Source organism: Momordica charantia, assembly GCF_013281855.1.
Source record: "Momordica charantia cultivar OHB3-1 chromosome 5 unlocalized genomic scaffold, Mcharantia_2.0 BLBB01000005.1, whole genome shotgun sequence".
Classification (NCBI taxonomy): Eukaryota; Viridiplantae; Streptophyta; class Magnoliopsida; order Cucurbitales; family Cucurbitaceae; genus Momordica; species Momordica charantia.
This window is the reverse complement of record NW_028275163.1, coordinates 2862172-2874693: the sequence shown is the minus strand read 5'-3', so window position 1 is coordinate 2874693 and position 12522 is coordinate 2862172. Positions and strand designations below refer to the sequence as shown.

The following is a 12522-nucleotide window of genomic DNA, read 5'->3' as shown; positions in this document are numbered from 1 at the left end:
TTTTTCCAAAATATAGATAAAAGTATTATTTCATCATTTTTTACTTATAAAATATCAATAAATAAATGCAACATAAAATCTTAAAATATTTAATCTGAAAAATTAATTTTTATATAAAACTATTACTTTTTTTTTATTTAAAACTTAGTGGAGAAGAAATAAGAAACGGTTACAAAACAGGTTTTTGTTTCATATTTTAATAAATAAATAAATAACAAGATTGTTACCGTAAGGAACGAGAAACGAGAAACAAGAATCAAGAATGTTACCAAACCGACCCTGCAATTTCTCTTTTCACATTGATTCCATTAGCTGCATTTAATAAACCATAAAGGATTGAAATTCAGAAAGCTGCAAACAAGATCTCTGAAATGAGACAGGAAACTGGACAACGAAAAAACATATTGTAATGAAAGCAAATAGGGACTGAATATAAAGAAAGAATTTGAACAAATTGAAAATTATTGCCATCATCCCACTAGATTATGGTTGTCAGAACCCCACAGGTCAAAAAGAAAAGAAAAATCATTTACAACTTACAAGAACAAGCATGGGAGATAACTGAGTTCCCTTCCCTAAAGTTAACTGTCCCACAAACCAACCTATAAATTGAATCTTAATGGTAAAAGTAAAACTATCGCCATACTTTCCTAACTTAAGAAAAATATATTAAGAGTTAGATTTTCTAAAAGAATATAATAATAAACAGTAACAAAACGATAGGAACCCGAAAAATCTATTCGCTCAACTTTTCTATCCATCAGAAGCTGTGGACAGATTTCCAACTCTATCAGGAAATCCAACTAATTGGGGCAACTATTAGGTCACGCAGCTTATAGAGAGCTTGATGGATGCTAAAGTATGAGACTTACAAGGTCATAGCTCGGATTTAAGGCCGATTTCCTATCAACTTGAGCTTGGCCACAGAGAACTAAGTCGGGCTGCGAGTTTTGCGCTCTTGTAATCATCTCTAAGCTGGATAAACCTGATTCCAGCCAAAAAAAAATTTGTATCATCACGAAGAACAAGATGTCGAAATGGCACGAAAATTCAATACTAATCATGATGAAGTCTAACATTTAAATATTAATTCCTTTTTTCTGTTTTTTGATAGAAAGGCAACTTTCACCACGAGGTCATATTTGAAGATTAATTTTTCTTGTGAATGGCTGCACCTATGTTAGGGGATAATGCAAGCCAGAGTAGGATGGGGGTACCACTGGAATTTTACACTTTAATATGAATATTAGAAAGAGATAAGTGGGATGTGGCGTCACAATACTCTACAATCACATGAATCTCCAACAAATCTATTCTGCAAACCGTAGTTCAATAAGATCTTAACAAAATACCTTTGACAATCTTTCCGAATACTTGGGGTGCCCTCAAACAGAGATGAGAGACTTTCAGGAGCAACAATAAAGACGTTGGCAATGCTGGAAAAAATAGAATGCCGAACGAGAGATTAGCCATGCAAAATGGATGATGTAATGTCAGACATCTGGCAAAATACTACTTACATGCCCAGTAACTCAAATTTCTCATCGACAGAAGGAGCATTAAAACTGCGCACAAATTCTCCGTACTCTATTATGTCACGCTTCAGACGTAGTCCTCCGCTGCAGTGAAGAAATGCACAAGCATAGATGAATTCAGTGAAACAAATATCCATGCCAAAATAAAAAGGGTGGGGAATACCGACTCCCAACTAACCCTTCAAAAATACATTGACTAGATGGAACAGAGACACAGCAAAATTTTTGGTACACAAAACGAGCAAACTAAAATCCAAGATATTTCTAGTTCTAGATTGTCAAACAATAGCTCACTGTTGCCACTTCCAACAGGGAGAAAAAGTAGTTACAGACATCTATTCTGACAGCTAATAACTTGCCAAATCTACTGCAAATGATTGTCAATAATTTTTTCTGTACAGTACGTATAATTGTCGGAATGCAAATGAATGTGTACATTATTCCTTTAAACAGTAATGAGTATGAGCTCAAAAGGTGAGCTTCCTCATTAACACTCTCTAAACCAAAACACCTAAAATCTCTAGTTCATGGTATACATGTAGAAGAACACCATTCATCAAACTAAAGACCAAATTCACGTCAGAGATTAGTGTTAAAGAAATTATTAAACTAAGCTTAAGATAAAGGTTAATACGTTTTAGGCTGTGGCTATACCAAAAAATTGGAAATGAGATTCCGACTTTCATTTGAATAACTACTGAACTCCAATGAGCTATAAGTTGGAGACCATCGAGATGAGTATGGCACAGGCAGCTATGAGAGGAAATTCAGGCTCGCCATCCGGTGTGGGCTTACAGGACTAGGACTCAAATCCTTTCTTTCATTCATCAATAGGGCCCTGGTCGGTCACTTTTCCGAGCCGGGAACAATAAGTGGAAGTCATAAAAAATAGATCTTTCTCTTTGTACAGATCAAGAGGAATGGTAGCTTCTATAGGCCGTAGTGGCTAAAGATTTGGTTACTAGGGTTTAACAGCAAGCATTGTTCGGTCATCATCTGTGACTGTTAAATTAGTTAAACAGTTACATGGACCTCGTATCTTTATACATACCAGCTTCCATTTGAGCTGGTAGGACATTAGTAATATTTTCTTTAATTTAGCAGAGATTTGGTAGACCATTAAATTTTTTAGATTAGAAATTATAGGTAATTCATTTTGCTCAGTGAACCAGGCAACATCTTGTTGACAGGTAAGCATAACTATACATCATTACTTCAGCCAACATTCTACCGACAACAAGCATAAGTAGACGTTATGACTTTTTCCATCACTCACTTGACAAATAAGCACAACTATGTGTTACAACTTCTGCCAACATTTCTGTTGACCAATAGACATATCCAAACATCACACTGCAAAGTAGGAAATGAGCAGTTACCTAGGATTAAAAGTGAACTTCTGCCAGTGGCTCAGGAGGCCTTTGTGCAACCGATTTCCCTGCAATGAAAATTATTCTCATTAATTCAATCTGATGCCATTAATCTCCAACTCTATCAGCTAATAGAGGATCGTAAGTGAAACAATAACATCTGGTCTGGCAAACTCGAAAACTTTTAGAATAATACCAGCTCAGTTAAGAATGCTTGCTTGTTAAGACCTTCAAGGGCAGTAAAAGCAGATTCAAGCACGCGAGAAAGGTAAGCCACAACTCTATCACAGAGAAGAAGACACATTGATCAGTAGAAAATTTTGCATACTTAAAAGACCAAACATTCAATTGTCCGACAACAATAAACTTCCTGCCTAAAATAACAACTTCAGTTAACTGGTTTCCATTGATCCTTGAGTTGATAAATAACACTAGAAAGCAAAACAACTTGAGTACAATTTTTTTGCTACAATTTTCAAATACCCTACCCATGATGTTGGCATTATAAAATTCAACAAAGAGCACCCAAAACATGTCACCTAAATTTATATCTTTTTTTTGCCAGGAAAGAGGCGGGGGGATTGCTGCAGAACTTTTTTCCAATCCTAGCCAATTATAAGGTTGATTTCTACCTACCCTGGCAGTAAATATCATTACTCAATACAATTGTTTCTTCCATTCAAAAATCAACTCAACATAGATCTTGCAACTTCGCTAAGTTGAATGTACCTAGTGCAGGCATTTGTTGGCCGATGATCAGGAGCAATTCCATCATCAGGAGACTTATAATCAGTAGCCTTCTGTTCAGCTGAAAGCAACCGCTCAACCTGCATATTCATAATATCACAGGAAATTATGAAATGAAGTACTTGGACAAATTGGACATATGGAAAATCTCTGGGTTGGGAATAAAATTCTAGGCAGAGAAAGATTGGAAAAGAAGTGATACGTAAAATGAAAGAATGTATCAGCTTACATGCCTACTAATCCATTATTTTGACTGGAATCAGAAACAAGGCAGTAACTGACCTCAGCCATTACAGTTTCAATGCACTGTTGAAGTCCTTTATAAGCTGCAGCCTCTGCACTAGACATAGCTGTTGACATCTCTTCGCACGAAGCAGCATGGGCACCATCCACAGGAAGCAAGAGCCTGGAAATTGAGTTTGCAAAATACTACAAAAGAAAGTACAAATCATCCCTTTGCTTATTAAGAAGCTGGTCGCAACTAGACTAAATAATAGAAAGTATCATCATACTTGCTGGACTATTGCCACACTACTACCACAACGTTGTACAGCAACCATGAAAGTTCGGAAACTGCTTTCACCAGCTGCTGCAGCTGCTTCTGCCTACACACGTGATTTAACAAATAGTTTCCATTGTCTCTTTTGGGTAAACTAAGGCAATACCTTTTACAAGAATACAAAAAAATAATAATAATAAAAAAGAAATCTAAGATAATTTGAATTGCAACCAAAAGAGTAGTGATCAGAAAATTACTGCAGAAGCAGCTGCAGCAGCCACTCTTCTACTAACACTTGTACCCAGCACAAACCTTTCCCTCAAAGCAGCTGCTTCGGTCAAGCTATCCCTAGCCCGTTCAAGCCCATCTGTAATATACTGACTGACCTGCAATTACAAAAGAAGGGAAAAAACCCTAAGCACATACAAAATAGAAGAGAAAACAATGGAAGCCTACAATTAATTTTATCCAACTTACTTCGTCAAGCAGACAAGTAAACACAGCTTTTACATTGGTCGCCAAAGTAGCAGGCTGCATTGGAACATAAAAATTAACAAGTGGAAGGAAAAAGTTCAAAATCTATGCAATGAATGTTACCACTCATAGACACTATTTTCCTCGTGGTACTGAAATCTAAGGTTTAAATTTATGAAGTTTTATATAAAACATTTATCTAACAAATTATAAATATCAATTACGTTTCAAATTTCTCAACATTTTTAACATCATTTCTATAGAAAATGAATCCAGTACTACAGAGAAAGATGCAAATTGCCATTAGACAAATGAATCACTAGTTAAATACACCATTAATCGAAAACGGGAAGACACTGGATAAGACCTGATTTGAATAGCAGATACAAAGTCACTGGATTAGACCTTTTCAGCAATTTTTAATTTGGAATCATTTAATGGGAAATGCATAATGGATAACAGGATTGATTGATGGAACAAATATTACTTGAGATGAGAATAAAGTGCATCTAGAAATTGCTTCCTCATTCCATCGCACAAATTCTGTAACAACAGTGACAGAAATTTGCTGAGGTGAAGATGCTATTGAAGCCCCTTTCGAACGTCCAATAGTACCAGACGACTCAGGAACCTGCTGATTCTCAGCACGTAACTCTTCCATCTGCAAGGTGCACATATTTAGTACCTGATGAGGTAAAAACATCAACTGAAAACTCAATTCATAACAAAGCATCTGTAGTAAACCTTAGCCTGATACAGCTGTGTGAGAGATGCCCGCTCATGCTCGGGATACTCTTCCTTGTGAGCAGAAAACAAGGACTCTGTGAGGCCTGAACCAACAGTTTAAAGATAAAATATTGGATTAAGCGACTTCACATATGGGAGAGGAGACTAAATAAATAATTTAACAGCACTAGCAATAAATATACAAGTGAAAGAACTAGGGAAAAAATTATCATCTAAAATAAACGGTTTTTCCCAGTAAAGAATTTGACACGGCCAAAATGCTTTCTCATACAAAATTATTAACAGCAAAGAGGACAACTTCAGCTTCATAGAATCGCTTTTCATCCAAATGACCAATTAGTGACCCAACTAAATATTAATCGCTTTTATTTTCTTTCCAATAGCATATAGGCAATCTTTTCATCATATTAACTTTCCACTCTCAAGCTTATAACTCAGAAAGGCTAACTTGGCTCATGCAATAGCATATAGGCAACCATGTTCATCGTATTAACTTTAAATTCTAACTCAGAGAAAGAGGGCATAGTTAAGAAGCAGATTAATAAGGGCATATTGTACTAAAAAATAATAAATAAAATAAGGGCATATTAGTTATAAACCAAGTTATTGATTATATATTGAGGGATTGGATAAGATGAAGATAGAGAATTGTTCGGTGTGGTTTAGGCTTGAGTAAGAATACTCAAGATACGTGAGAGTTCAAGTACGTCAAATTACTTGAGAGTTATTGTAGTTCTTCTATCTTTTAGAATTCAATATATTTCTAGTTGTTCGGGTCCCTATGTCCCTATGTTTGGCTAGTAGGTTGGTTTTTCCAAGTTTGTAAATCCTATTGGCTACATCAACTCAAGTGGCATGGAACTGACTTGGTATATTATAACGTACTCTAACTTCCATAAATCTTAAACAACAAACCAAACACATATTACACAAACTCTAACCTCATTTCTTTACAGTTTACACAATTTAAACACGAGCTCTCCAATATATGCTTCAACTTTAAGTATATTAAAACTGCGAGATGAACCTCCTAAAAATGCACTGCATATCTACAATTTAGTCTTTAAGTTGTAAATACGCTCCTAAGAAACAAAAATGAAAACCAAAAAATAAAAGAAAAAGCTCTTTTGTGAAATTTACAAATTAGTGTCATAAATATCCTTTTGTATTGAAATATTTTAACAAAACTTTTTTTCTCAGTAAAGAAAATACTACAAACACAGCGTACATGTTTAGAAAATATTAATCATCGGCCATTAAATATAAACTGCAATTTTCAAAATTAGTGATAATCACAAAATTCATGAATAAATTGACAAGGAAAATTCAATTAGCCATTACCCTCGACATCCAAGTCACCACACCCAACAGCTCGTAGGTCTCTAGCAAGCTCCTGCGTCTTCTCATATGCCACTGCCATCATTCTAAGGTACTGTACATACTCGAAAATGTACACAATGATCAGTAAAGCAGATCAATTGGAAGTAAAAATTTCAAAACTCTAGTAGGTCCACCCACTAATAAAAGCCCGCCTTCTTCTATTGGAGGTAGATTCACAAGGGATGGCTTCACTAATAACTTGTCTAAAAGGGCCGTAACTCGTTGCTCCAATACACGCTGCAGTAACATATCATAAAATCAGATGCAATGCAAATACGTACTACATTCCTGCTTAAAACATAAAATACTGAACTGGGGAATCGAGAGAGATATGTAACGTGCCTGGACTAAGATTGACATAACATCATTGGGAGAAGGAAATACGGCCATTATCGTTGCAGCTTCTTTTCTTACAGTATCTGCAGAGCACACAATAAAGATATAACAAATTCATAGAGCAAAAGCCCAAATGAGCAATCCTTCACACTTTCCAACCTGTAATTTCTTTGTACAAGGAAGATAGCCCACGAGCAACATTGCTCGGAGTGGCCTGCAAACCCTGCTCACCGAGGACCAATCTGGTGTCCGCATTCATAATTTCCACATCAATAAACATGGGACGTGTTGCCACATAATGTTGCATGGCACTAGTACCTCTATTAAACTGCATGGAAATTTTCAGTAATCAAATTTTTTTCTGCACCAAAAAAAAAAAAAAGAAAAAGGAGAGAACTGTGCTGATTTTTAGATGAACTAACATGTTTCCCCACAATTTCCTCAAGACCTCAATTATCAATTTAATACTTTAATAATATGCATGGTCTAATTTCTTCAACTTAGAACAGCTTGTTATTATGCCTCATGCACCAGTGATGAGGATGGTGTAAACAGTGCTGAGGCACAACAGTAAAGCCCTACTCTTCATCTTTAGAGTCCATGCCACCCACCCCACCTCTAAACATTGAAATGGTTTGACTGCACTAAATGTACTCAACAAATCTGATCCATAAAAACGATCAGTTTACCACAGGAAACAGCTAAGATGGGAACATAGCTGAAGTACAAGAAATCGGCCATGAATAATAAAGATAACACATATATGTTATCCTTATAATAGGGAAAGCAAAAAATTTATAAATTAAAATATGCATAAAAAATCTGCTGCTTTGAACTGGGACATTAAGGATAATACTGGTCATGACAAATTAATATGCAACCCAATGAGGGATCAACAAGCACCGTTCGTTCTTATAAGCATACTTGAAAGAAGAAGATAGAGCATGTAAGAGAGGCAGTACGAATTCAGTAAAGAGACCAAATTGGTAGCTGGTCAGATACATAAGACACAATTACCTGTGACAGAATTTTAGCACATTCAGCCATAGTTGATAATTCTCTTCTTTGTGATGCTGCATCAAAACGAGAGAGCAACCTATTTTCCAATTCTACAGAAAGAATAAAACGATAACCATTAGTCATAATATAACAAGCATTAGAAAAGATAAAATAGTTCCATAGTAACATTTATTGGAAAAGGTCATCATAAAATTCTTGAAATAAGTGTCTTCTCACTACGAAGAAACAAATGATCAATAGTTTCATCTTCACTTTTCAATTTTTTATAATAAAATGGGGGGAAGCATGACAGACTAGGTAGATGAGCAGCAATAAAAATTCAAAAAGATTCTATATCTAACATTATAACTATCCCAATTCATTAAAATTAGAAAGTGTGCCATGAAGCTGCCATACCATTACAGTATTCCTGAAGGTTAGCAACTGCAGCTTCTAAACCTCGGCTGGCAGTTGCATTTCCGACAATTGACGGAACAGAAATCCCTTGTCGTCCAATATCTTCCTCCGCAAATGAACCTGGAACCAAAGTAACATGAAGCAAGCATACAAAGTTGACATAATGTAACAGAACCTTGAAATTAATTTTCAAAATAAGAGGATTTTTAGAAGCAATTGAACATCCAGAATAATAAAACACAAAATGTTTCATAAATTATGGATTGATGTGGTATGTCCACATGAATAGTTAATAATTTGTTGTCCTCTGTTTTTGAGTATATTAGAGTTTGCCAATTCAAAATACATAGAAATACACTTTACTTTTTGGGACGTTCCTTCTTCCACATGATTTTGTTTGATGCTAAATCAAGTTTAAACGTAAGGCAACATTTATCTACAAAAGAAGAATGAAATACAAAACTGAGATAATGACAACTTTCATGCTTGCCAAAAATAGAAAATTATTAAAGAGAGCAATAATGATAAAGACTTGGTTTCGCAACTACGATGGAAAGAAAAGGGACAAAACATGTAGTCTCCAAAGAACTAACAGAAATACCACAATCAAACGAGCAATATAATGTTCTTTGTGGATTTAGATGAAACGTGGTTTAACTGTGTTGTCCATGGACATTTTCCAGCATTAATGATGGTAACTTACGCAATTTTTGTGCAACTGAAGCTGCCTCTGCAACACGACTATCATCAGAGAATAATGGTGAAAGCTCCATTAAGTCACCAGGGCTGCCATTGAATTCCATCAAGTACTGCAGTGATTGATTATAAGGATATTCTCATTTCATTATAATTAACTTTAAATAGAAAAGGAATGAAACCCACACACACAAACAGAAAGAAGTCTTAAAGTAAAAAAGAAAAAAGAAAAAAAAGCATATAACATTGGTGGCACAAATTCAATCAATGAACTCATAGCACCTTTATCAACTCTATTGTTTGACTAGCAGTTTCCCTTTGGGCATCTGCACTCTGACAAAAGAAAACCGAGCAAATTAGAAAAATGGTAGTCTCATTTCCCACACTAATGACTTGATTAAAGTTTCATGAATCAACGATTCAATCAAATTTAAATGTCATTGAGGACAAAATAATTACCTGAAGATGATCTCCTATTTTTGCAGCAGTCTGTCCAACACTTGAGATACGTGAATCTAACCTTGCAAAACTGTCAAACAGGCCATCTACACCTTTTTCCAACTGTCATTAACGATGTATGTGTGATAGGTTAAACAATGAAACATTATCGGTTCCAAAATCCAAAAATAGAGATTTGGAATTTAGATATTTACAAGCTACCTCTCCTAAATAAGGTTGAAAAACATTATTAGAGAAAGAGTAGAATGTAACAAAATAATATCGGTTGAATCAACAATCAATGACTTGTGGATCTTCTAAGGTTCTATTAAAAATTAACTGATTAATTGATTTACGGTAATTTCCGCACAAAATGATTCCCTTAACACCCCGAAGAAAGAACAAAATAGAAACAAAAGTAGAAGTTGAAGTTGAATACCATATATGCATGACAATTACTCGAACTTGAAATGATTGTGCATTTAGAATTTTATCGTGACTCAAAAGCAATATGCTCTATTCAACAAACCTCAGCAAGTGTCTTGCGATGCTTGGAATCTTGGGCAGCAACTTCTTTCTTGAGATTGTAAAGTTTACCATCGATCTTTCACCAGAATGAAGAGAAAGTTAAAGCCTTCAAATAAAATTATGATGTTTTGGCAGAACTCTCATGGCCTTCGGTCAAATGTCATACCTGTTTCCGAAGATCAACCAACTCTTGGCTAGAATCCTTGAACAAGGCTAAGAGTTTGTCAACTTCTGGAAACAAAGGAGTGGACAGCCCTTGGGAGAATTTGATTGTATCTGACGGTGCCCGTAAATGCCCATTAGGAAAAGCATCATTGCTAATGTTGTGTCCTTCTATTGAATCAGTTTCATCCTCTTGAAATGATGGAAGGAGCTCATTCACCAAATTTCCGAACAATGCATCAAAGGAAAAATCGCCCTACAAGTCCAAAATATACTCTAAAGCTTCTTCCAAATTCATGTGGAGATTAATATGATGGCTATCTCAAATGGTATATTGATATTGGTTGGATAACTTCAGAAGAGAGCATAGTAAAATGAGAAATTGAAAATATGGTCTTTACCTTAAAGTCTTCAACATCCAAAATGAGGGGAAGTGAGCTAACAGATGGATTTTTCGTGTGAGTGCCACTCTTAGTCCCATTCATCTAGTTTGCAGAGAAAATAAGTCAGAGAAAAAAAAACTAACGAAGTGATTCTATCAATAATTCAAGCTTAACTGATAGAGCTGCATCCAATTCAAGTTTCCATCAAATGAAGCTGACCTTATCACAATAGGGAGGAAGTATAACGATCCAGCTCCTTTTTAAGTGTTGTTAAAACTTGTTAGCTGCAGGTCTGGAATAAAAGAATACAAGTGAACCAACGGGAAACTAGAAGATCCGTTCATACCTATTGTTTAGTACACTTATTGTGCCATCATGACCAAGGCAATTATACAAACACCAAAACGCCTGGGACAGAATAGCTCGTCATACATATAAACATAATTGTAATTTTCAGAATCGAAACAAAAAGAATCAGAGTTCCACAACTGTGTGAACGCTTTCACCTCCGTTCACCTCCTGTTTGGTTGCCAAGAAAACGCACAAAGACTTTGAAAGAACGAAAGGCAGAAGGTAATCAGTTAACTCATCTCAACTGAGAAAAACAATAGCATCATGCCACATAAAGTACAAACCCGATCTGGCTATAACAATTTAAACACACACACAAAACAACAGCAAAATAAGATCAATCAAATTCACTTTTCTCCTTCCTACGTGTTCCTCGAAAATCAGAGGGAATGGAGTCTGAACAAGCCTTGAACAAAATTCGGCCATAGATCAGACTGGGACAGAGACATGGACTGCAGAGACCAAAACTCACAATTCCGTCAATTGGAGAACATAAACGGAGTAAGAAAGCAAAGAGAATGGCTGACGATGAAAGCGGACATGGAGCAAGAAGTGGACGAGAAGTGTGCGAGATGGATCAAAAAGCTTGGACACATTAGATAACGTAAAGCAACAGAGATCAGAGCTCGAAAAAACTAGTATAAATACAGTTTATCCGAAAGAAATTTGCTATTGTCAAGCATTGCTCGTTTTCACCACGAATCTGCTCATTGCAAACTCGGGCAAAACAAAGCAAACACAAAACTATGCAAGCACAGCAAGAATTTCTCACTCCATAATCCAAAAAGGAAGTTCTCAGCTGGGTAATTCATCCAAAAACTTTCAGCAACCTTTATTGACTTTTGATCAAGGTGCCGGAAATCTATGATCTTAACTGGCGCCGAACTCCTCACTATTTCCATAGATAAATTAACAAGATAAGCGCAGGCCACAATCATTTCACAGCAAACTCGAAGCAAATCTGAGCAAGAGAACAGAACAGAGAGGCTGGACGAACAAAACATGGAGTAATTGCAGAGCGATCCGAGGCAAAATTGAAAGGCGTACCTCTCGAAGGAGACGCTCAGCGGCAGCGAGAAGGCGTTAGAGGCAGAAGGTAGCAGAGAGCTGTTGCCTCGTCCTTCGATGATTTCTGATTTGCTCGTGGTTTGGTTGCAGACTGTTTCCCAACGAAAACTACAATGAAGAAACGAAACAATGCCAACTGACGATTTCGCCCTTCAAATGTTTTCCATAACCCGGTTCATCGTGTGAATCGAACCCGGGGTTGGTCGGTTTTCCCGGTTCGGGGGCGAGAGAGATCTGGGAAGGGGCGCCGGCGGTACGGTAGGAGGCAGAAGGAAGAGATAGAAAGGTAAAAAGGCCGAATGGATAAGAATGGTCTGGATCCATTCGGGCCAGTTAAATAAAGAAAAAAAGTGAGCCTGGGCCTTGGCCTGTTAGGGCTTATTTCTCCTTTT

General features: G+C 36.3%; 1 protein-coding gene across 3 annotated transcripts; it reads right to left on the bottom strand.

Annotated features, from left to right (window-relative positions):
- Positions 1–169: 169 nt before the first annotated feature.
- On the bottom strand, positions 170–12268 carry SEC10 (exocyst complex component sec10). 3 transcript variants are annotated; one of them, XM_022291655.2, is made up of 27 exons: positions 12110–12268; positions 10931–11003; positions 10730–10813; positions 10333–10584; positions 10168–10242; positions 9660–9761; positions 9483–9533; positions 9208–9313; positions 8505–8624; positions 8106–8197; positions 7248–7416; positions 7095–7171; positions 6891–6989; positions 6714–6804; positions 5370–5455; positions 5113–5286; positions 4629–4682; positions 4409–4537; positions 4165–4257; positions 3935–4081; positions 3635–3732; positions 3102–3186; positions 2915–2973; positions 1521–1619; positions 1353–1436; positions 873–985; positions 170–312 (listed from the first exon to the last, which is right to left on the bottom strand). In XM_022291655.2, the coding sequence occupies exons 3-26, from the start codon at positions 10811–10813 to the stop codon at positions 907–909; spliced, it is 2505 nt and encodes an 834-aa protein (XP_022147347.2). In that variant the 5' UTR covers positions 10931–11003; positions 12110–12268; the 3' UTR covers positions 170–312; positions 873–906. The 3 variants fall into 3 exon arrangements, with proteins under 3 accessions (XP_022147347.2, XP_087980186.1, XP_022147346.2); XM_088124060.1 differs by lacking the exon at positions 170–312 and adding an exon at positions 11835–11954 and having other exon boundaries at positions 434–985; positions 12110–12254; XM_022291654.2 differs by lacking the exon at positions 170–312 and having other exon boundaries at positions 434–985.
- Between the last annotated feature and the right edge of the window lie 254 nt (positions 12269–12522).

What these genes read in the sequence shown, in the direction of transcription:
- SEC10 (XM_022291655.2), bottom strand. Translation starts at nt 10,813, where the DNA reads ATGAATGGGACTAAGAGTGGCACTCACACGAAAAATCCATCTGTTAGC. An exon ending in CACAGCTGTATCAGGCTAAG is followed by an intron (nt 5,287 to 5,369) that starts GTTTACTACAGA and finishes TGCACCTTGCAG; the next exon opens with ATGGAAGAGTTACGTGCTGA. An exon ending in AAATTTGAGTTACTGGGCAT is followed by an intron (nt 1,437 to 1,520) that starts GTAAGTAGTATT and finishes TATTTTTTCCAG; the next exon opens with CATTGCCAACGTCTTTATTG.